At 37.0% G+C, this 22,959-nt stretch overlaps 3 protein-coding genes across 4 annotated transcripts; 1 reads left to right on the forward strand and 2 right to left on the reverse strand.

The window, feature by feature from the left end:
- Positions 1-436: 436 nt before the first annotated feature.
- Positions 437-3,342, reverse strand: LOC125865530 (universal stress protein PHOS34-like). The gene is made up of 3 exons (XM_049545727.1): positions 2,542-3,342; positions 1,923-2,011; positions 437-701 (listed from the first exon to the last, which is right to left on the reverse strand). The coding sequence occupies exons 1-2, from the start codon at positions 3,257-3,259 to the stop codon at positions 1,968-1,970; spliced, it is 762 nt and encodes a 253-aa protein (XP_049401684.1). The 5' UTR covers positions 3,260-3,342; the 3' UTR covers positions 437-701; positions 1,923-1,967.
- A 1,483-nt stretch (positions 3,343-4,825) lies between these two features.
- On the forward strand, positions 4,826-10,946 carry LOC125864616 (FACT complex subunit SPT16-like). Its single transcript, XM_049544639.1, has 2 exons — positions 4,826-4,937; positions 7,446-10,946. Exon 2 carries the CDS (start codon positions 7,472-7,474, stop codon positions 10,652-10,654), a length of 3,183 nt encoding a protein of 1,060 aa, XP_049400596.1. The 5' UTR covers positions 4,826-4,937; positions 7,446-7,471; the 3' UTR covers positions 10,655-10,946.
- A 784-nt stretch (positions 10,947-11,730) lies between these two features.
- On the reverse strand, positions 11,731-21,502 carry LOC125864891 (uncharacterized). 2 transcript variants are annotated; one of them, XM_049544987.1, is made up of 15 exons: positions 21,422-21,502; positions 20,214-20,464; positions 19,983-20,011; positions 19,791-19,893; positions 19,154-19,325; positions 18,391-18,573; positions 17,825-17,982; positions 17,184-17,460; positions 16,835-17,049; positions 16,604-16,702; positions 15,980-16,506; positions 14,935-15,698; positions 14,398-14,596; positions 12,321-12,720; positions 11,731-12,238 (listed from the first exon to the last, which is right to left on the reverse strand). In XM_049544987.1, exons 2-14 carry the CDS (start codon positions 20,371-20,373, stop codon positions 12,550-12,552), a joined length of 3,057 nt encoding a protein of 1,018 aa, XP_049400944.1. In that variant the 5' UTR covers positions 20,374-20,464; positions 21,422-21,502; the 3' UTR covers positions 11,731-12,238; positions 12,321-12,549. The 2 variants fall into 2 exon arrangements, with proteins under 2 accessions (XP_049400944.1, XP_049400942.1); XM_049544985.1 differs by lacking the exon at positions 21,422-21,502 and adding an exon at positions 21,086-21,113 and having other exon boundaries at positions 20,214-20,393.
- Positions 21,503-22,959: the final 1,457 nt, after the last annotated feature.

Here is a 22,959-nt window from a genome sequence, read left to right on the forward strand (position 1 = left end):
AGGGATGGCCTTCATCTTTCAACAGATCAAACTTTGTGGTTATTATTAACTAGGGAAAGTACACCCCCTCTGCCCATGCATACTCTATTCATGCACTTTCTCTTAAATGATGATATCCCTTTCTTATCTCAATTCTTAACTTGGAACTTTTTACTACATTCTAGAGAAACTAGTGACAGGCTGTTTGATTATGTCCAACTCTAGGGCTACACAAGTAGACGCTTAAATTCATATAAAGCTTAACAAAGAACTTGTGGAAGGCAAAGTATGCATTGCCTTCAAAACCGCGAAAACAGAAACAAGAACCAACAGTTCTGGGCAACAATAAGTGTGACTGTGGTTTAAAAGTGGAATTAACATTAGACTACATCTATACTAGCAGGAAATTTCTAATGCATATTGAACTGAACTTAACAACGTGCTAAGAACAGCAGCATAAGAAATAACATCTTAAAGTAGATTTCAGATTTGTACCGGAAAGATTACAAATGATAAAAAGGCACATCTTTAAGTGAAACTCTATGAAGACGACAACCTTAGAGATACAACATCATCTAGCGAACTACGATAAACTAAAGTGACAGAGAGGAGCAACCACAATTCAGTTACAGAAGATGAGACTCCAGATATAACAAAACACCAAGTGGTTTTCACATAAGTCGCTCAAAAGGATTGCTTAACCCAACTTCAGTGCCTGGAATCTGTCACCAAAGAAACAGGTGTATCAAAGCCCCAGTTAACAAAGAGAACTATCAATAACCATAGAGTCGATAGAAAAGGGAGTAGAGAATTGATTAAAAACAAGGTTCAAACCCCCTTGTCTTGAAAGACCTACTATCTCATGCAATCTGCACAGACCAAACCCCCTTGTCTTGAAAGACCTACTATCTCTTGGATAAAGGAAAGATCTTTTTGATATCTCAACCATCCAATTTGATTTTATGTGTAACATCTTCGTTTATCATTCCATTCATCCAAAACAGATTTTGTGTAACATATTCATATATGACTCTCCAGGAACATCGAACCTAGATATTTTGAATTGTTTGTTTTCCTCCAACATCTTTCACAATGTGCCCTTAAAAAAACCACAGTGGAGAGAAATGATTCATGAATCATTTATCTAATCTTTGATGATATCACAAAGTTGATTTGACTTCACCCACAAATCTAAAAAATCAATTTAAAATGGCTAGACTGCATTTCATAAACATTGAACCACCAATTCAGAAGGCAAATCAAGCTTAGGAAAACACTAGAAAAATTCTATAAGACCTAAAAGTTCAATTATTGGAAACTCATAATGAATTGGCTCTAGGTTGAGCTGCGGTTTCCTTTGTCAAAATTGTTGTTTCAACATTATACAATGTTTTATTTTCTCCCAAAATGAAACTTTCACAACCAAAGATAGCTATCAACAAATTACATCTTCCTCAAAACTGTCATGGAAACCATGGTTGATAGTCTCATCCATTATCCAAGGAAGAATAAATCTTATTACAGGTTACAAGTGTGGAGCACACAACCTAGTCCCAAGAAAGCTTCTCCATTAACTGTTAAGCCAAAAGCAGCCATTGGGGTGCCAAATTATATTATATATAGGAAGGAAGTTATTTTGTAATAAGGGAGAAACAATAATCAAAAAACAAATAGGAAAATATGTGTAACTTTCATCTAATTGAAGTCCTCTTACAAACTTACGTTTAAGAGTAAAAAGGAACTTACAACTATCTCATACAAAAAGAGATAGACCGCACAAATGAATCATGCCCTAAATTCTACTCCTAAGCAATACAACTATCATTTGTAAGTGGCGCAAGCATCAAAAGTACAATGTTGCATAATCTAAAGACTAAAGTAATGAAATTTAAGATGAATGTAGAGAGATGATATCTACTGAAAATAAATAACAAGCAATGTACCTTCCGCTCATTGTCTCTTCAAAGGACTTCTTAAGCAACTCTAAGTCAATTGTCAGTTCTCGAGCCTTTTCCTATGGCTGGTTGTGATCCTGCTTCATGGAGATTGACAATTTAAAACAAGAGTGACCTCAGGATTCAGAACACAATGTTTGAGCATTGTAATACAAGACTGACAATGTTTGCTTTTGTCCAAGTTCCCATTTCAACATCAGCCATTTATTTCATTTTCCAAAAATGCATTCACATTTTGGAACTTTAAAAGCCTATATACTCTAACAATATTGTTGCCAAACATATCATAATTGTTACAAGTATCACAAATTTCCTGCACTCTATTGCATGTCCAAACATATGCATAAACTTTAGAAGGCATTACCTTTCATGAATGTAACTATTTTGGGGAGTATCCACCTAATTTTCCTTTTGGTATAACACACAACCAAATCACAGAGTCGGCAGCAGTGTGCCACGTTAAATTTTACATTATAAAACATGAAAGGATCTTTTCATTTCAATTAGGAAATCGGAAAAACTGATAACCAGCAGCAAAAGTTACATAAATTTACATATAAAGTCCCGAAAATAACTAAGCAAACATTAGGATGAATTTTGCACATACCTTGACGATCATCACAGGCATCATGGTACTCGCCTTCCTCCTCATGTTCTTTTGAGGCAGATGCCACAGAAACTCCGCGCTTACGAGCAGCATTTCCACCATCCTTCTCATCAGGATACCTCACAACCACAACAGGGCAAACACAATGCCTAACACAGTAATCACTAACACTTCCAAGCCTCCCATCATTTCCTCTCTTGGTAGCCCCGAATCCTCGACTACCCATGATAACTGCACTCAATCCTAGCCTCTCAACCTCAAGACACAGCCTTTCCTTCATATCATGATCCTTCACAATATGAATTTTGTACGGAATTTGTGCCTCAACAAGTGGCTGAGCCAAATCAGCAGACTTAGCAGAAGTGAACGCATCAAAATCATCTTCAAGCTTCTTCTGAGACTCTATGTTATCAGTATCGACGATGGAGAGATCAACAGAACCCCAATCAGCACCGTAGAGTACGGAGGTAGGGCGGACGTGGAGAAGGATAACTGCGTCACCAGGACGGAGGTAGTGGTGGACAGCCCACTTGACGGCGAAGGCAGATTCGTCACTAAGATCAACGGCGATTCCAATTTTGCGCTGCGCACCGGCGGTAGGAGTGTCGGTGGCGGAAGGAGTGGTCGGTGGTGGAAAACGTGGTGATGAACACTTGATTTTGATGTTCGCGAGGTTTGGGATGCCGGAATCCGCCGTGTGCGGTGGCTGTTTCTGCATTCTGTTTATCGGAGCTAGGGTTAGGGTTTTAAAAATTACAATTGAGGTCTGATTTTGTATGTTGACTGCTAGTGTCCCTCTTTGATGGTGATAACTAGGTGTGTTCATACTCTCATTTCAAATGAGTCGGCTTTTGATCAAAATCAAATCAGTTTAGTCGAATTAATTAAAATAGTACATATTTAATTGGATCGATTAGTATCGATTTTTTAAAATATAATGATATTTCTCACTTTCATTTTTTAGAACAAAAAAATCGCTTTTGACTAAGGTTCACATTTTCTTTTGACTTTTCTCGAAAACTCGTTTACAGTCTACTTATGATAGCTAACAGACTCTCGTCATTGCAACTATCATCTTTTTATATGTGTAGAGCTTATTCCTACCTCAGTAGATATAGATAATTTGTTTCTAAACATATCTCGACTCAAAATGAATATTATCGAAGCACCATTGCAAGAAAATTATAATAATCAAACAATAAAATACAAAGCAAATGAAGCAACAAATAACAACACACATAAAATTGCATTAAAAATACTACCAAATTACATAATAATACTATCAATAGTGAGAAAAGGGAAGGAGGAAGCTAGGCCTTACCTCTTCCACACATGGTGCGTCGACATCCATCTACTTACTAACCTTTTATTCTAGTTCTCAACACTCAAACATCTTTGTATCTTGAACAATGTCCTTGACAAGTTGATACTATCTCAAGTCGTATCTAAACACCTAGCATAATTCTCATTTGTCAATAGCAAGACAAGAAAAGGAAGAGGCTATGCCTCACCTCTTTCACACATAGCGCGTCAACCTTCAACTACCTACTGACCTTTTATTTCAATTATCAACACTCAAACATCTTCATATCTTAAATCATGTTCTCGATAAGTTGATATTGTGTTAAGTTAAATCTAATCACCTCATATAATTCTCTTTCGTCAATGGCGAGGCAAGGAAAGGAAGAGGCTAGGCCTTACCTTTTTCACATAGCGCGTCAACATCCAACTATCTACTAACCTTTTATTCCAATTATCAACACTCAATTAGCATCTTTATATCTTCAATCGTGTTCCCGTTAAGTTGATTGATATTGTGTCAAGTCAAATTTAATCACCTCCGATAATTCTCTTCGTCAATAGCGAGACAAGGAAAGGAAGAGGCTAGGCCTTACCTCTTTCACACATATCGCGTCAACATCCAACTATCTACTAACCTTCTATTTTAATTATCAACATTCAAACATCTTCATATCTTAAATCATGTCTTCGATAAGTCGATACTATATCAAGTCATATCTAATCACCTTTCATAATTCTCATTCGTCAATAACGTGACAAGGAAAGCAGGAGGCTAAGCCTTATTTCTTTCACACATAACACGTCAACATCCAACTACCTACTAGCCTTCTATTTCCATTCTCAACACTGAAACATCTTCATATGTAAGATCATATCCTTAATACGTTAATACGGTGTCAAATCATATCTAATCACCTCACGTCACACGTCACTTTTCACAAAATCTAATTTCATTTAAGGACAAAAATGTAATTGCGTCTATCCGCCATTAAAATGGAACTCTAGAAGCACCCACTCGGCCTTCTCTTTCTCACGAAAATCCCTAAAAAACTGAAGCAGCAAACTCTTCTCTTTCATCTTTCTCATCGAACAAGGTATGCTTCTTCTTCCATTTTTTTGCTCAAATTTCTTCATTTTGCCTTCGTTCTGTTTTTATTTTTTGCTTTGCTCTTCGATTTCCTTTGCTCTGTTTTGAGGTATCGAGGTCAGTTTTCGCACAACTCGATTATTTTTTGTTAGATTCATTAGATATCTGTTGCCGTCTTCTATCAGGAATAGATACCAGGTAACGTTATTCGCCAAAAGTACGAACATGACAGATATAAGTACCACTCTTTCATGTCTCTATTTGCAAAACCCTAATTGAAGTATAGAAATCAGGCGGTGACTGACGGGACCTTTTCTATTCTCCGGATGAGAGTGTTTGCATGCGTTTCTTCTAATATATAGATAAAATTTGCTTCTTTTTGTTTCATTTTTACATTTCTCTGTTATTACTGCTTCATTTTTATCCCTTTTTGGGCTGAGTAGTGGCAATGTAGTGCTTAGGATTTGAACCAGGAACTTCAAGGTGAATTTCGAACACCTTAAACCACGAGTCAACATCTAGTTTTGTGTCTACGTGATTCGAAATCTATATACATATACATAGAACATGAAGAAATACCTTATATATACTTTGTATTTTTTACCGAGGAGGTTTGGATGAACACCTTTGCGTCCCCCTAGATCCGCCATTGTAGCCGAGGTCTATTGGAAAGAACTTATCTATCCAGCAAGGTAGGGGTAAGTTCTGTGTATACACTGACCTCCTTAGAACTCACCTGTTGGGGTTATATGGGGTAATTTCTTGTTGTAGTTATTGAAAATTGCTTTTTTCAGTTAAGCATGATAATTAAAATATTTAAGTGAGTAGTTTGTTGGTTTTAATTTGTTGGGAATCCGTAGAGAACTAGGTATTATGAGAATAATATATGTAATCTGATATGTAGAAATTTGATAGATAGAAGCAATTGGGTTCCTATTGTTTTCTTTGTTATAAACACGCATGGAACTTAAAAAGATTTAAATTTTGGTAATAGAAGAAAGTGTCATAGGACCTCTTCGTTTTGCTAGAGGCGACAACGTGATTGGGATGTATAAGGGCAATAAACTGAAAAATATGATTTAGAATTCATTTTGGCTGTCAAAGTTGTTGCACTGGTATTCTTCCCCTGTAATGAAGAAGTAGTGGGGCCCTTTCCGTGTATGCGCATATATTTATATTCTTTCTATTTTTGAGTTACCAATGTAGTATCAATTTTGAAAAAAAAAAAAAAAATACCAATGGAAAACCTTCCTAAAAACTCTCTGGTAAAACGCAATTCGTCGAGTTCAATTCAAGGTGAACCCTTTTTTTCTTCTTTTCTGATAGCTTTTTTTATGCCTATTTATTAAGTGGGCCATTGGTCATAGACAAAATTCGTCAAAGGGATAAAACAAAAAGAGTAAAGAGGAGAAAGAACGGAAAGTTTTTTCTTTCTTTCAATCCAAATAATAGAACAAAGAAAGCACTCAAAAAATGATAGTTAAATAAAGAAGTGTTAGTAAGAACTATCACTAGACTTCTTCCCCTCTTTCTTTTCTACCTTTTCTCTCTCCTTTTGTTTGTGCTTCCACCGGGCTATTCATTCTTTTTTTTTATAGAGACCCAAGGATATATAATAATAAGTGTAGAAAGGTGAGGGTGAGGTACCTTCCCCAGCATATGGAAAGAAAATTCTGGTTCAAGCAAATGAATGTTTTTATGCGGAAGATTTTAATGAGAGGGTGGCATACTACTATATTAGGAAATGCCTGAAAAGCTGCCTTGCGACACCATCGGCATTAAACTTATATTCAAGAGTGCTTGAGAACTATTTCAATATGTGGACTTATTTTTCTACAGAATAGACTTTTGAATTTTTAATGTCTAATACAAATGAACATATAGCTAATAATCTATCTACGCCTCGGTTTTTACTATCAAAAACGATGAAGCATTCCTATCTTGTTCAAATCATAGTTGACAAATTCTAGAAGAAAATTGTCTTTAGAAAGGTTGGGATAGTACATTTGGACTACTCAAGGAGAATAGTTAAGGGTTGCAGAGAATTGTTAATGTATGTATTCGTAAGTTCATATTATAAACTAGTTATAGATAGCTTTTCCTGAAAATCATGGATTAAGGCTTTATGATGTCAAATTAATGGACTTCATTTTCTGTTTCTCTTTATTTGTTTCCATGTAATTCTTACTGTCCTATCCTGGCTTTAAGATTTGTGCGTGGAGAATCAATTGGTCTTTTTTGTTGCTAACAAAGCAATTATAAGCAGGCTGGTTCAAATTCATTGCGGGTAGCTCTGTGGGTTGGTGTGTGTGTGTGTGGGNGGGGGGGGGGTTATATTATGCTCCTTCAAAATATAGCTATTGTCTCATTGAATCAGAAGTTCTTTTAGTAATGAGATTTCAGCAATTTTATAGTATCAGTTGGCACTGTATACAGACATGTGTGAGTGCATATATTATGTTGCCTCTTCATTGTTAAATCACTTACATGTGAATATTTTCTTTTTCTTGTCTAGGTTAGTCAAGAATTGTTGACACGACCATGGTGCAAGAGAGAACTGGAAATGGAGCACCTTCAAATGGGAATTCGGCAGGTGGAAATGCTTATACAATTGACTTGAATACTTTCAGTAAGCGACTGAAGGCCTTATATTCACACTGGCACAAACATAAGGATGACCTTTGGGCCTCTTCTGATGTCCTTGCTATAGCTACGCCGCCACCTTCGGAGGACTTGAGATACTTGAAATCCTCAGCTTTAAATATTTGGTTGCTAGGGTATGAGTTTCCTGAGACGATTATGGTTTTCGGAGACAAGCAAATACATTTTCTGTGTAGCCAGAAGAAAGCCTCATTGCTTAGTGTTGTAAAATCCGCTGCTAAAGAGGCTGTGGATGTGGACGTTATCCTGCATGTGAAGGCGAAAAATGAGGATGGGACTACTCAAATGGACAATGTGCTTCACACTATCTGTATGCAGCCAAAGTCAGATGGTCCTGATACCACAGTCGTCATTGGATATATTGCAAGAGAGGCCCCTGAAGGAAAACTCTTGGAGATATGGACCGATAAGATGAGAAATTCAAGCCTTACTCTTAGTGATATCTCAAATGGGCTGGCTGACCTCTTTGCTGTGAAGGAACAGAATGAGATAATAAATGTGAAGAAAGCTGCATATTTGACTGCTTCTGCAATGAAGAACTTTGTTGTTCCGAAGCTTGAGAAAGTTATTGACGAGGAGAAGAAAGTAACTCATTCTTTATTGATGGATGACACAGAAAAGGCTATTCTAGAACCTGCAAAAATTAAGGTGAAGCTGAAAGCTGAGAATGTTGATATATGTTACCCCCCAATCTTCCAGAGTGGTAGGAATTTCGATCTTAGACCTAGTGCTACAAGCAATGATGAACAGTTGTACTATGATTCTGCCAGTGTCATCATATGTGCAGTTGGATCACGATACAACAGTTACTGTTCAAATGTTGCCAGAACATTTCTCATTGATTCAACTTCGACGCAGAACAAGGCTTATGAGGTTCTTCTTAAAGCTCACGAGGCAGCAATTGGTGCATTGAAGCCTGGAAACAAGCTTAGTTCCGTGTATCAAACAGCTCTTGAAGTGGTTGAGAGGGATGCTCCTGAATTTGTTAGCAACCTGACAAAGTCTGCTGGGACTGGGATTGGTCTTGAGTTCCGGGAGTCTGGGTTGATCATTAATGCTAAGAATGATAAGGTGCTGAGAGCGGGAATGGTTTTCAACGTGTCACTTGGTTTCCACAATTTGCAAACTGGGACCACCACTGAAAAGAGCAAGAATTTTTCACTTTTGTTAGCAGATACGGTTATCGTCACAAATGATGGCCATGATGTGGTTACTCATTTGAGCTCTAAAGCCGTGAAGGATGTAGCCTATTCTTTCAATGAAGATGAGGAAGATGAGGAGGAGGTTAAGGTGAAAGCTGATTCAAGCAGGATGGAAGCCTTGTATTCCAAGGCAACACTTAGGTCAAACAACCAAGAAGAGCTCCGGAGGCAGCATCAAGCAGAACTTGCTCGTCAGAAGAATGAAGAAACTGCTCGTCGTCTTGCTGGTGGAGGAGCTTTAACGGGGAATAACAGGGGTGCTGCTAGGGCCTCAAGTGACCTTGTTGCGTATAAGAGCATCAATGATCTACCACCTCCTAGGGATATGACTATTCAGGTTGACCAAAAGAATGAAGCCATTCTTCTACCAATACATGGTACTATGGTTCCTTTCCATGTGGCTACTGTTAAGACTGTTTCAAGCCAGCAGGATACTAACCGTAACTGTTATATCCGTGTCATTTTCAATGTCCCTGGCACCCCTTTTACACCTGTTGATGCAAATGCTCTTAAGAATCAGGGTGCTATTTACCTGAAGGAAGCTTCGTTTCGTTCTAAGGATCCAAGGCACATAAGTGAAGTGGTTCAGCAGATTAAAACTCTTAGACGGAATGTTATGGCCAGGGAGTCTGAGAAAGCTGAAAGGGCAACTTTGGTGACTCAGGAAAAACTTGTACTTGCAGGGAATAAATTCAAACCAGTTAGGCTGTCTGACTTATCTATTCGTCCCTCTTTTGGTGGTCGTGCAAGAAAGCTTCCGGGTACATTGGAAGCTCATGTTAATGGTTTCCGGTACTCGACCTCAAGAACAGATGAGCGTGTTGACATCATGTTTGGCAACATCAAGCATGCATTCTTCCAGCCAGCAGAGAAGGAGATGATTACCCTTCTTCACTTTCATCTGCATAACCACATAATGGTAGGAAACAAGAAAACCAAGGATGTGCAATTCTATGTTGAGGTAATGGATGTGGTGCAAACACTTGGAGGTGGAAAGCGGTCTGCCTATGACCCAGATGAGATTGAGGAAGAACAGAGAGAAAGAGACCGTAAGAACAAATTCAACATGGACTTCCAGAATTTTGTGAACCGGGTGAATGATATGTGGAGCCAGCCCCAGCTTAAAGGACTCGACCTGGAGTTTGATCAACCTCTGAGAGAACTTGGGTTCCATGGGGTGCCCTATAAATCATCAGCATTCATCGTGCCAACCTCAAGCTGTTTGGTTGAGCTGATAGAGACCCCATTTCTCGTGATAACCTTAAGTGATATTGAGATTGTCAACTTGGAGAGAGTTGGATTTGGGCAGAAGAATTTTGATATGGCAATTGTCTTCAAGGACTTCAAGCGTGATGTCATGCGCATAGATTCCATTCCTGTCTCCGCACTTGATGGCATCAAGGAGTGGCTTGACACAACTGACATCAAGTATTATGAGAGCAAGATGAATCTGAATTGGCGTGAAGTATTGAAGACCATAACTGAAGATCCCCAAAGGTTTATAGATGAAGGTGGTTGGGAATTTTTAAACATAGATGCTTCTGACTCAGAATCTGAAAACTCAGAGGAGTCAGACCAAGGTTATGAACCCTCAGACGCTGAACCTGAGTCAGATTCAGAAGACGAGGCCTCTGATAGTGAATCTCTGGTGGATTCTGAGGAAGAAGGGGAAGACTCAGATGAAGATTCAGAGGAAGAGAAAGGCAAAACATGGGAAGAGTTGGAGAAGGAGGCAAGCAATGCAGATAGGGAGAAAGGAGATGAACCTGACAGTGAGGATGAGAGGAGGAGAAAGAAGAACTTTGGCAAGTCACGATCTGGTCCAAGTTCTGCTGGTTCTAAGCGAATGAAGTTTAGGTAGTTTTGCTGATTCGATTTGTCTTAGAACAGTTATCAAGCACATTACAAGTAGGTCTTCCTTGAAGTTTTAGTTAATTAGTTATCAAGTTCAGTTTTTTCTTGTATATTACTTCTAAATTGTTTCTCTTTGCACTCCACTTTGGGTTGTTAGACCACGGTGGAGTTTGTCAGACTAGGTTCAAACGTTTCTGCTTACCTTCGTTTAGCTAGATATCATGTTTTTATATACGCGTTTACAGTTGGTTGTGCGCGCAAACATCTCATATTGAATTCCAACTGGAAACCTCTCCTTAGTGTGTTGTGTTAATAGTTCTGGTCATGAATTATCTGCATTTGATTTCTGAGTAAAATGTTACTCCATTTGTGTTTCAATGACGAGAGGCTGTTGCACATTACATCTTGGGATTTGGGAAGCTAATTGATTGTGAAATTTGCTTGCTAGGGTCAAGTAAATGATGTACTTATCATGTTCTATAGCTTTAATGACATTTGAACATGTCATTTCATACATCAGTTTGTATTGATCCATTTAATTTTCAAGCATGTTCTTGCATAATCTCTCTACAAAGCTTTAAAATTGTCTTAAAAAAGTATGTTGGCTCCTTGAATTTGCAACCCTTCAATTTTGAATGTGTCCAACTAGTATTAAACACTATACAGTCAAAACCTCTAATTCTGACAACGTTTGTCTGAAAATTGTTGTAGTGTGGTGATATTATATATATGTATACTCTCATTTAATTGTTATAAATAAAAATATGCAAAAATGTAAATTAATAATTTTGTGTTCCAAGAAGAAGGAATGAAAAAAAAAGTTTTCCACTTAGATATTTATATTTGAAATTTACCATGTGCATGACATTAATGATGATTAGCATAAATATTTTATATATAGGGTGATTTTACAAGAACGTACCACTAATATTGAATGTTAGGTAGAATGATGTTTTAGATAAGTAAATTAAAATATAAAAAAAATGATTTATTTTAAAATTAGGTTATAATGAAATGTTGTTATAACGAATGACTATAAAACAATTTGATGTGATTTAACAGCTATAAGAGTAATGCAGGGAGAAAGCATAAAATTGAAAATACGGTTGACAAAAGATTGGATCTTGGCAAATACACTATTACATTCTAAGAAAGGGAAACAACACGTCCATTCTATGAAACAAATACCAAACCAATAAACAGAACACACAAAAGTCAAATTTTTAGAGGAAAACAAGAAACACCATTGAGGCGATTTGATCCTTCCGCGATGATATCTGTGTTAACCGCGCTATCCAGGATCATATCAGCAAGCTACCTTGAATGGAGCTTTGGATCACCAAATCTGTTTCCATGTCCAAGGACTTGCATTCTGTTTGAAGGCTTAAGATGGAAATTGCAGGATGCATGTATGGGAAAAGGAAGGCTTACACTTGAAACACGGTTGAACTCGAGGCCGCACTGAAATATATGGGATGAAAAACTTCACTACAGATGCTAACATGTCAATATTCTCTCCTTAAACGACACCTTTTTGTCAAATTCTAGCATCTCAAACCACTTCTTGTAGTAACCATTGCTAAGCTTTATGCTGCATTTGATATAAGAAATTACAAGTTGGTTTAAAAAGAAAACAAAAACATGTATCATACTTTTGATTCAAAGAAATTTACCTTCTTGAACCAGACTATCCGAGATGCATCAGACAGCTTGAGCAGGGGCCTAGCAAGATTCTGAAATTCATTAAATAAAAGCACTTGTATGGCAATAGCAACAACAATAAAAAGATATACGCAAGAACAAGGGCAGAATCATTTTATCGTTGGTGCTGAGGGTTGCCAAGTATGAAAGTGAAGTTGGATATTTACGGATAGTACTGGAGAATATGCATGTCAGTAATATCTAAGGGGCACTAAGAATGCCACCATTTAAATTGGGTATTTTGATAGCCCCCCTCAATATATTTGATGGTAGACTGCTCTTATTCGATCCATGTAAGCTTTCAGGTGATTCAAGTACTCGAGAAGTCTGTAGAGCCATCTCAGCATGGAGTTGGAGGCAAGTCATAGCCAGCTGCAAAATTAGAATTAATTAGGTTGACTACGTAAAGCAGAAAAGAAAAACTCAAACATTGTGTTAGATTACGAGACCAGAAAACAAAACCAAGCAGAGTTATCAGTTACAGCATATACCAATGACAACAACAACAACAACAACATACCCAGTGAAATCCCACAAAGTGGGGTCTGGGGAGGGTAAAGTGTACGCAGACCTTACCACTACCTCGTGGAGGTAGAGAGGCTGTTTCCGGTGGACCCTCGGCTCAAGTACATCCAAACCAAGCAAGAGAGGAGGAAACAATATATATAACATAACATCCACTAAGAAAAAAAGGCATAAACAACAAATGACTATAGGATCACAGACAAGAACTACAAGTGCCAGGCTAGGACTACTACAAACACTACCAACCCACACCCTCACAAGGAAAGACAACCCGCTAACCCTACTAACCTTCAACCTTAATACGTGACCTCCACTCCTTCCTATCTAGAGTCATGTCCTCGGTGATGTGAAGCTGAGCCAAGTCCTGTCTAATCACCTCTCCCCAATACTTCCTAGGCCTACCTCTACCCCTCCGCGTACCCTCTACCACCAGCCCCTCGCACCTCCTCACTGGAGCGTCTGCGCACCGCCTCTTCACATGCCCAAACCATCTCAGTCTCGCTTCCCTCAGCTTGTCCACCACAGGGGCCACTCCCACCTTCTCCCGGATAACCTTATTCCTAATCTTATCGCTCCTAGTGTGCCCACACATCCATCTCAACATCCTCATCTCCGCAACATGCAATTTTTGGACATGTGAGTTCTTGACTGGCCAACACTCCGCTCCATACAACAAGGCCGGTCTAACTACCACTCTGTAGAACTTACCTTTAAGTTTAGGTGGAACTTTCTTATCACACAAGACTCCAGAAGCAAGCCTCCATTTCATCCAAGCAGCCCCTATGCGATGTGTGACATCATCGTCGATGTCACCACTTCCTTGGATTACAGCCCCAAGATACTTAAAACTTTCTTTCTTAGGAATGGTCTGTGTGTCAAGTCTCACTTCCCCATCTGCCTCATCCAACGCATCACTGAATTTACACCCCAAATATTCCGTTTTGAGCATATACCAATGACATTAAGCAAAAAGAAGGATTTATCCAAACAAGCAAAGTGTAATCATTAACAAGTAACCTGCAAGCAATACTAGATAATTTCTTATGCCTGACACACAATAAGACCCAATGCAAAGCAAATAGCTTGAATCCTTGGCTAACAACTCATGAAGTTGGAACAAACAAATCTTGAGTTTTGACAATTAAATATTTAATGACTTCCTGCAAAGGGATTCATGTACACGATTTTCTTACATACATTACCTACCCTTAGGATGTGGCCTCCCCCAGACCCTGCGTGAATGCAGGGTGCTTTGTGCACCAGACTGCCTTTTTTTTTTTTTGCTTTTCTTAAAAGACATACTGTCTGTTTATGAGCACCTTCAGAGAACAAATTACAGAAACTTGCCTTTGAACACTTAAGACTTTAGTCTGTATCTGGACTTGAATTATGCATATACCTGAAAACGGGAGGAAGGTACTAGTGGTGTCTACTATATAGTCCGCTAACAATCTACAGAGTAATAGGTGTGCATAAAACAAACAGAACTGAAGTTATAGAGTAACATTTAGCTCTTGGACATACCGTGTAGCATTCCCTATCGGTGTCAGATTCAGCAATATGAAGTGCCCAGTTGCGAATCCACTCAAGTCCTTTTGAAAGTTCAGAATCCTCCTCAACCACGGCAGCTGCCACAGAGGAGGGATGAAGAGAAATCAGTATGCATGAAGCAGTAAACAGGACAGATCTCCTAACATAAGCCTCCACATGATGAGATATCTCCCTGCCAGTATAGAGAAGGAAATCTTAAGTGCGCATCTATGTGTAAACGGAAAAAATGAACAAGACTGGAATTCCCACTGACAAACTAGTGCATTGGTCAATTCCAAGCAACAATTACAAATGGAGACAGGTCACTTCTACTCAGTTAAAAGAAGATGACAATTTTTCTTTTTCATTTTATTGTTTGGATAAAGGACAGTTCATTTTAGAAGTTAAAAAGAAGATAAGACATTTTTTCTCCAGTAACAACTCATCTTCTATTCCAAGACATTTGCAAGGTTAGAGGGGTAGCTGTGTAAGAAGGTATTATTCTCTGACATCATATATAAGAGTTACTACCTTGATCTTAACAATTCCAAAAGAGGAGATGCCAAAATAGATGCCTCTGGATGCATGGCTGAACACTTCATACAAACACCAAGCATGTAGATAAACTTCCCCAAAACAATGAAGTCTCTACCAAGCAAATCTACACCATGCCGTTTCTTATCAAATCCTTCCATGGCTGGAAGCATAAAAGCAGCTGCATACTGGGGAAACTTATTCTGGGACCATTCAAGCTGGTTTACCGGTAAGGCTGAATGAAGGCTCCAACGACGTGTCTTTCCTCTCTTGATCTGACCTGATTTAGGGGGAAGTTCTCTCTCATAACCATGAGACCAGTTAAAAGGAGTCCCTGGTGTTGAGATTTCCTTCCAAGGGCCGGCTCCTGGAGAACCAATAGGTTTTGGCATGAACCATGCTTCATCACCCATGGATGATACAAGAGCGTTCGACCGTTGTTTAAGTCTTGAAATCCTTGTGTTTGCAAGCTCCTGTGCAGCCTCCGTCATTACATCAAGTATCATTAACCTCTGGCTGACATCTAAACTTGGTGAATATAGTAATTTATTTAGTGTATTGAGAGATTCATGAGGACATGTGACTATCAAAGCAACAATCGCTTTTTGTCTTTTCTCTTCAGCAGACTCTTCCTCCCCTTCAATAGTTGAATCAGAGCAGCGAAGTTGTATTAGACTTCTGGTTAGATCAGAAGCTACAAACTTGAGCTCATCAGGTGAAGCTCGTACAAGCTTCTCAGCAACATCAATAGCCTGGTCAACCTGCTAAGAGGAAAGACGTCAAAATGGCAAACAAGAGAACTTTTTCATCTACTTCAATGATAACCTCAGAGCATATGTATTACTAAATACCAAACTATTTTTAGTAATCTTGATAACTATAAACTAATAGTAATCTGATCAATTCTCGTTCTACTATACAAGCTGGTACAGGTCATTCATAGAAACAAAAAGGGCATCAAAGTTTGTTCATTTCTTAGAAGGATGACAAAATTAACACTCTACAGATTGTCTGATATATATTATAAGAATTTTGAACTCACGCCATCAGCATCATCAGATTTCCTTAGTGCTCCAATCACATCCACTAACTGTGAGAAATTTCTTTTTAGATCTGCACCATCATCTGACAAGTCATATGGCTGCAAAGATGAGTCATTCGAGGACTCGGAAGTTTTACTTGCATTATCGTCATCATCGTCATCATCTTTACTAGAGTCAACCTCATTATTTAGGGATGCTGGATCAATGATCTCATCTGGATCAACAGCTTCAAATCCAAATAATTTCTTCTTTTTAGTCGTCACGTTATCATGTGTGCCGGCAGCAGCTATAGTGTTTAATACCTTTCCAGCTACTGTGGTTGAACAACCCTTATTTCCATCTATGTCTGTGGGCCTAGCCAATAATCTTTTTTCTGGGGTTAATAAACCAAAGTCCCAGTCAATAGCTTCCTCACGGCAACTATTGTCAAGGTAGAGAGGATTTTGGGGGTCAATTACTTTGGAAAATGCTAATGCAACACTGCTAGCCATTTTTCGAATCAAATGGTCAGCACTTTCCAACCTACCTGTTAGCAACCACAAAAGATATGAGAAGAATTAAATCAACTAGTTAATATTCATCCAGAAAGATATTGTTGAACAGCAGTAAGAGCGAAATTTTACAGCTCACTCCTTCAAGAATACAGTGCATTGCATCCTTGGTTGCATCTAAATCTTCTTTAGACATCTTCTCTAAGCAAAGGCCTAAGGCAGCAGTTATATCTGGATCTTATGTTAAGGAAACATAAATATATTGAGTAGAACCTAAAGGAAGTACATATCTTACAACTTTTCTCAACCAAAAGAGAAAAAGTAGATGCAAAATTTACAGCTACAAGAAAATAAAAAGAATACAGGCTTGCTGCTCAATTGAAATTGATTGCACAAACTCCCGTTTGGACCAAGTCATCACAAGACGCTGAAGAGTCTCTGAGAGAGTACGGAGGTTACAGGATTTTACTGATGAAGACTTTTCAGGGGAACACTGAAAAACAGCAAAGTGAAGAATCCATCTCAAGCAATTACTAGGGAATACTTTCCACACTAAGAATTTCTCAAGAAACATGGACCTAAAAGAGAAAATTGAACAAAAGATACGTCAAATATTAAACAGGATGTTGTATCCCAGATTAACAATCTTTTCAAGACATTAAAGAGGAACCCGAATTCTATCATAATATAATGCATAGTGAATATTCACAACCTAACTGAGGCTTGTTGCTGGAAAACCTGATGAAACAATATCCACAAAATCCAGTGAGCTTCAATATCTCCTGTATTTTGAGCTGCTAATTGTTTGAGTAGCTGTTCAGTCATTCTTTCTAAGGAGTAAGGGTCTTTTATTGACTCCATCATCTTTAACCAAAATCGCAAACCAGGCGTGAATTGAAATGCTTCATCTATAGGGACATCCGAATTTGGTGGTAAGAAGCTCTGTACGTGTTTATGTATTTCAGGAACCACTACACCTAACAGCACATCTACAATTCCAGAAATTGATTCCACTTTATAAACTGATATATCAAATTATTTGTACAAATACAAAACTACTCCCTCCCCCCCATCCCAAATTATGCGATGCAATTCAACACTTGACAGAGCACAAAGTTTAAGAAACAACGAAAGACTTTTGAATCTTGTGGTTTAAAACAAGCCATAGATATTTTTTGTGGCTATAAATCATCTCATTAAGAGTAAAATCGGAAGTTTAAAGTTAAATTGTTTCTATATATATAAAAAGGTACCATTCCTATTGGGACAACCTAAAAAGGAAAGTGCATCACATAAATTGGGACAAAGGGACTAAGATTCTTTGAACAATTTGCTTGTGTTGATCAAATGTACCTGCTGATCCTCGCCGACTAATGCGAGCAAATGCTTCACCCATTAACAGCATGACGCCACTTAATTTGTTTTTATCAATGTGATCTCCTCCATCTAAAAGCTTGTCCCATTCTTGTGCTCCCGCAAGAAGTTGAGTGGTGATATGTTTGAAGAACACACTGAAATTCACTGGTAAAGAGTGGAACAAGACCAAGGAGGCAAAAAAGGAATAAATAGCAAAGAGAAGGAAATTACAGTATGTATGCAACCATGAAGCTTCAAAGAAAATTGTAATTGGCACAATTAGTGTCCCCTGCCGGACCAGAAGGAAGAGGAATTGAAAACGAAATTAAATTGTAAAGTGAACAACTCCTTACAACCCACAAGTGTGGGGAGGAGGAGAGGGAGGGGGGAGAGAGCTTTTGCTATGTTTTCTGACCATGACACAAAGACTATTAAAAAAAATTCCAGCTCATTTTGTGGAGCTCAACTTAACATCATAATAGATTCAACAGGTACTTACTGCATGAAAGCAAACAATCTAGTCAGAGGGAACTTTATCCCAAAAAAGAAGGTAAAAAGGATACTGTGATGATAATGCATTAGGGGTTCCTGCTTGTGCTTTATCAGGTATAGACGTAAGGAGTTGGACCACCCGGGATGTAATCTGCTTGAGCTCTTCATGGGCAAGATCTTCCTGACAGTAGGTAGACAATTCTCGAGCAATCTGAGTAACTCCCATATTGTCAAGCAAACAAAGCACAAGCAATCTGCAGTCAGAGTTTAATAGATGAGAAGTAAGGAAGCCATTACTTTGTGAGCATATCTCAGAAGGGAGAGAGTTGCACCATTCAAACAAGTCTACATAGTCTTGTATGATTAGACATCAGTGCTCAGTATAATACTCACACATTGCACCACAATGAGACAGAATAACACTACCATACGAACAGAAAAAATAGCTAGGCAGAACAAAGCAATGTGCTAACAACCAACAATAAAACTACTCACATAATATATCTTGTATAGCTTCCCACCAACTTCATTTTGGGACTACAATTAAAATTTGAAACAACATGTTGCTAGTTCTGAAGTGATAACTGCCTAACTATTAACAGTTTTGCACCTGCACATTTCTGGACAGTGGTTTTATTCTTCATAGTCTGATTTAGTGAAACATAATGCAATGAAATAAAGCCAATGAAAAACTATTTCATGTGTATATATATGACAGCATAGAATTGTTAAGACTGCATTCTCACTTTACCAGAACTTGCCACAGAGAGATAGCACGTACTGAATAGGTACTCTATGAACCACATACACACAAAGTGGAAGATGCTTTGCTACCTTTCAGCATTTGAGTGGACGGAACGGTTGTCATCATCACTACTACCTCTCCATTGTAGACAAGGACCTAATTTTTGAACAACCTCAATAACTTGGCCTCTCAAAAAGAACACATCATAGACGTGCATCCTCGCAGAAATGGGGAGACATGTCAGCCAATCATAAGCCACATCTGAAAAGAAAAAAAAGGATTAGACTTGTCATTATAAGAAACCAACCAAGACATCAAGATGATAATTCTAAGCAAGCTCTCTGTCTAAAGAATCATATCAATTTACGCAAAAGCATCATTGCAACAGTTATTATTCTAAAAATGTGTCTATGTAACTGTGCAAAGAGTGAACTGAATACAACAAACACAGTGAGCAACATAGATTAGAGGAAGTAAAAATTTCATTTAAAATTACTTCCTAAAACCAATTCCAGCAGTAGAATTTTTTTCTCCGGGGTCTCTTTTTTTTTTTAAACTAAAGATAACGAACTACATGAATCAAAGGATATGGTAGTTGCACCTCACAATTAATTCTGAAAACCAAGTAAAGAAATACAAAAACAAAAACAGTTCAAAAAAAACATCCTCTGGGGTTTTAAGAAGAGATCTGTCATTTGACTAAATGACCAGGATTATCAACCTTACCATATAACAAAATCTTAGCCAATGTTGCAAAAGCAGGGCCTTTATAGAAAATCTGCCACCATTCATCTCTCTCGTGTGTATCCGGGAGTCTCGCACTTGTTAACTTGAGTAAAAAAAACAATTAAATCATTACACGAAAAGAAAACCCAGAAAAACATAACAATATAGTCCAAGAAAAAATTAGCTATATACCTGTTCCCTGTGCTGCTCGTTAATGCTACCTATAAATTGACCCAAATTAGAAGAAGATTATTTATTTTCACAAAATGGGGGGGGGAGGGATTCTTCGAGAACAGAGAAGTTGAGGTCGCAGCAAAATTGTATTTGCACCAAACAAAGACTTAAGTAAATATAACATTACTAGTTAGACAGAAATTGAGACATTAATCAACCATAAAAGTTTATTTAATACTGAGAGCACACCTGCGATGGAATGGGAGTCAAGAGGGAAAAGACGAAGGGCAAGGGAATGAAGAGCACAGATGACTTGATCAACGTGTTTGGCATCTTTGATTGAGGCAATGACCTGACCCACCTTCTCTAGTACCTCTCTCTTTCGCCTTGATTCTGCTTCCTTCTCCATAGACCCCAGAGGAGTTTGGTCTTTCGTTTTGTTGGTTTTCAGTAGGTATCAATAATTGGAAGTTTAGTCTCTGATCGTCGGAATGGATTAACTGGATTAACAAGGCCAACAAGCATAATAAGAACCTTAACATATTTGAACAGAAAATATTTAATAAGAGTGGCAAATGTACTACAGTACTACATAAAAAAAATAGTCTGAAGAACCAAATGATACGAATTCAACAACAATTGCTTTTAATATCTCTTATGCAGACCGATTCCAAACCAAACATAACTTTATCATCAGGAAATTATACAACCAAGATTGAAGAACTTCAACGCCTCTATCAATGTCAGTGACTACCAACTAGAAAATAGAACCAAATGTTACGAATTCGACAAAAAATCCTTTTTTTGAAAAAAATAATGAGAAGGTAACGAGTTGTATATATTAAAAATCAGTACATGGTACCATTTTTACAAATGAGCAAAAAGGAAAAGAGCTAACAGACCAATCTACAATCCTAAACAGGAACCTAATATGTCTAAAATAGACATATTATCTTCTGTATAAATCCAAAAATTGCTTTTAATATCCAGTATGCAGAAGAATTTTCCAGACAATCGTAACTTGAGCACCGTGAAGTCTAGGTTCAATTCCAACCTATACAAAAAAACACTAGGTAATTTCTTCCCATCTATTCTAGCCTTGGTAGACAGTTACTTCATACCTGTTTCTCTCATGGAATTAGTCGAGGTGCGCAAAATGAAAGCTGCCCAAACACCATGATTATCCAAAAAAAAAAAAAACATAACTTTTCTTAGCAAGCAATTATATAACCAAGATTGAAGAACTCCAACGCCTCTACTACTGTCAGTAAATGCCAAGTAGCAGAAAATACAACCCTAGCTGCCCAAAACACAGAAGGAACGAGCATACATACAGCAACACAGACAAAAAAAATATTAAAAAATAAATAAAAAATCTATGCTATCAAACAACTGTATTTTGCATTTAGGTTTTCAAAAACTCATTAAATTCATTACAATTCCGACGGGAATCTTACCGGAAAAAGTGATTCTTGTTCACCGGAAACTGCTCAATTGATGAAGGGTACAGGCTTGGAAATTCCCAATTTCATATTTCTAATTTTTATATTATGAAGCGGCTAAATATTAAATAATTTGTAAATTTTACTCTGTCTATTTTTATTTATCATGTGCGTTTTCGAAAGTCAAACAATCTTTTGCATATCAATATGATGAAAAATTACATCATAAAATATTAGTCAAAATTTATATAGTTTAATTTTAAAAAAGAAACAATGACAATTAAAAGTGGACGGAGGTAGTCTGAATACTGGTTCTTCAAAAGTGGTTATTTTTGTATCACTTTTATTTTTTTTTAATATATGTAATTTGAAGTTGCAAAAAGTTGTGTTTGAAGTTGTAAAATTTACTGGAGGTTTTGGTATTTTTTGTGCAAGCAAATTTTGATGCATGTGTTTAAAATTTTGTTTGAAAATTTTAAATTTTAAGTAGAAATTGATTTGTAAAAGTTAGATTTTTAATATTTATGTCTGACGTTTTACATATTTATACCTTAAGTTAAGATATTCATGTATAAAGTTTAACTATTTATATCTAAATAATGGAGGGTCTAAAAATTACGCCTTCAATTTTTACAAGCTATTGTTTTAGTTCAAACAAATACAAATCAACCACGGTCAATCACCTATTGAGTACAATTATAAGTTATTTTTCAGCTCTTTGTATCAATCTTTTTTTTTAGTCTGTTTAAAATAATGTCTTTTCTCTAATTTGATAAATTTCTCATCTTAATATCCAACATAATATATTTAAAACCAATTTTAATACATTGTACATACTTTTAGCTTAAGACTATAAAACTCAATAGTCTTCTATACTTTTCTTAAATTTCTAATCTAAACAAACTAAGACAAATAAATTAAAACGTATTGAGTACGACAATCAAGAAAAGATGAGAAAGATTAACAATTTTTGTCCGGATTTCTTAAAACTAAACTTAACAAGAGATTAAAAAATTCCAAAGTTAATATCAATATTATTTTCTCTAATACCTCCTATCAAACAACCCTAAATAAATATGTCAAAAATTAATAATAATAATATTTTATCTAATACGTCCTATGAAACAACCCTTTACTATATAACTTAAAATAATTTTTAAAATTGAGGCTCTATCGGTGTGATTTCAAAATAATCGAGGTTCATTATACAGATATCGGACATTAGATGGATATAAATTAGGGCAAACTACATAAATCCCACTAGTTTAGGTCCTAATTACTAAGATTCTCAATAGTTTCAAATATTACTTCCTCTACCATATTTCATACATAGGATACATGAGTTTGCATTTGTGAGATACATGTATCTGCCGAATTTTAAAATCGAGATACGAATTTTATTTGTTTAAATTAATTGATTGTAACTGATTTCCTTAATTAGAGGAGTAATTGATGATTTTTTAGAATATATGGGCAATTAATTTTGGAAATTAAATTAATCAAATCTCTTAATATAGGGCAAATCAATGAGTGTATTTATGTTTAATTAATTT

The sequence above is a fragment of the Solanum stenotomum genome, chromosome 5 (assembly GCF_019186545.1).
Source record: "Solanum stenotomum isolate F172 chromosome 5, ASM1918654v1, whole genome shotgun sequence".
Classification (NCBI taxonomy): Eukaryota; Viridiplantae; Streptophyta; class Magnoliopsida; order Solanales; family Solanaceae; genus Solanum; species Solanum stenotomum.

What these genes read in the sequence shown, in the direction of transcription:
- LOC125864616 (XM_049544639.1), top strand. Translation starts at nt 7,472, where the DNA reads ATGGTGCAAGAGAGAACTGGAAATGGAGCACCTTCAAATGGGAATTCG.
- LOC125864891 (XM_049544985.1), bottom strand. An exon ending in GGCTAAGATTTTGTTATATG is followed by an intron (nt 19,326 to 19,790) that starts GTAAGGTTGATA and finishes TTTTCTTTTCAG; the next exon opens with ATGTGGCTTATGATTGGCTG. An exon ending in GTCCACTCAAATGCTGAAAG is followed by an intron (nt 18,574 to 19,153) that starts GTAGCAAAGCAT and finishes CTCTGACTGCAG; the next exon opens with ATTGCTTGTGCTTTGTTTGC.
- LOC125865530 (XM_049545727.1), bottom strand. Translation starts at nt 3,259, where the DNA reads ATGCAGAAACAGCCACCGCACACGGCGGATTCCGGCATCCCAAACCTC. An exon ending in TGCCTGTGATGATCGTCAAG is followed by an intron (nt 2,012 to 2,541) that starts GTATGTGCAAAA and finishes TCCATGAAGCAG; the next exon opens with GATCACAACCAGCCATAGGA.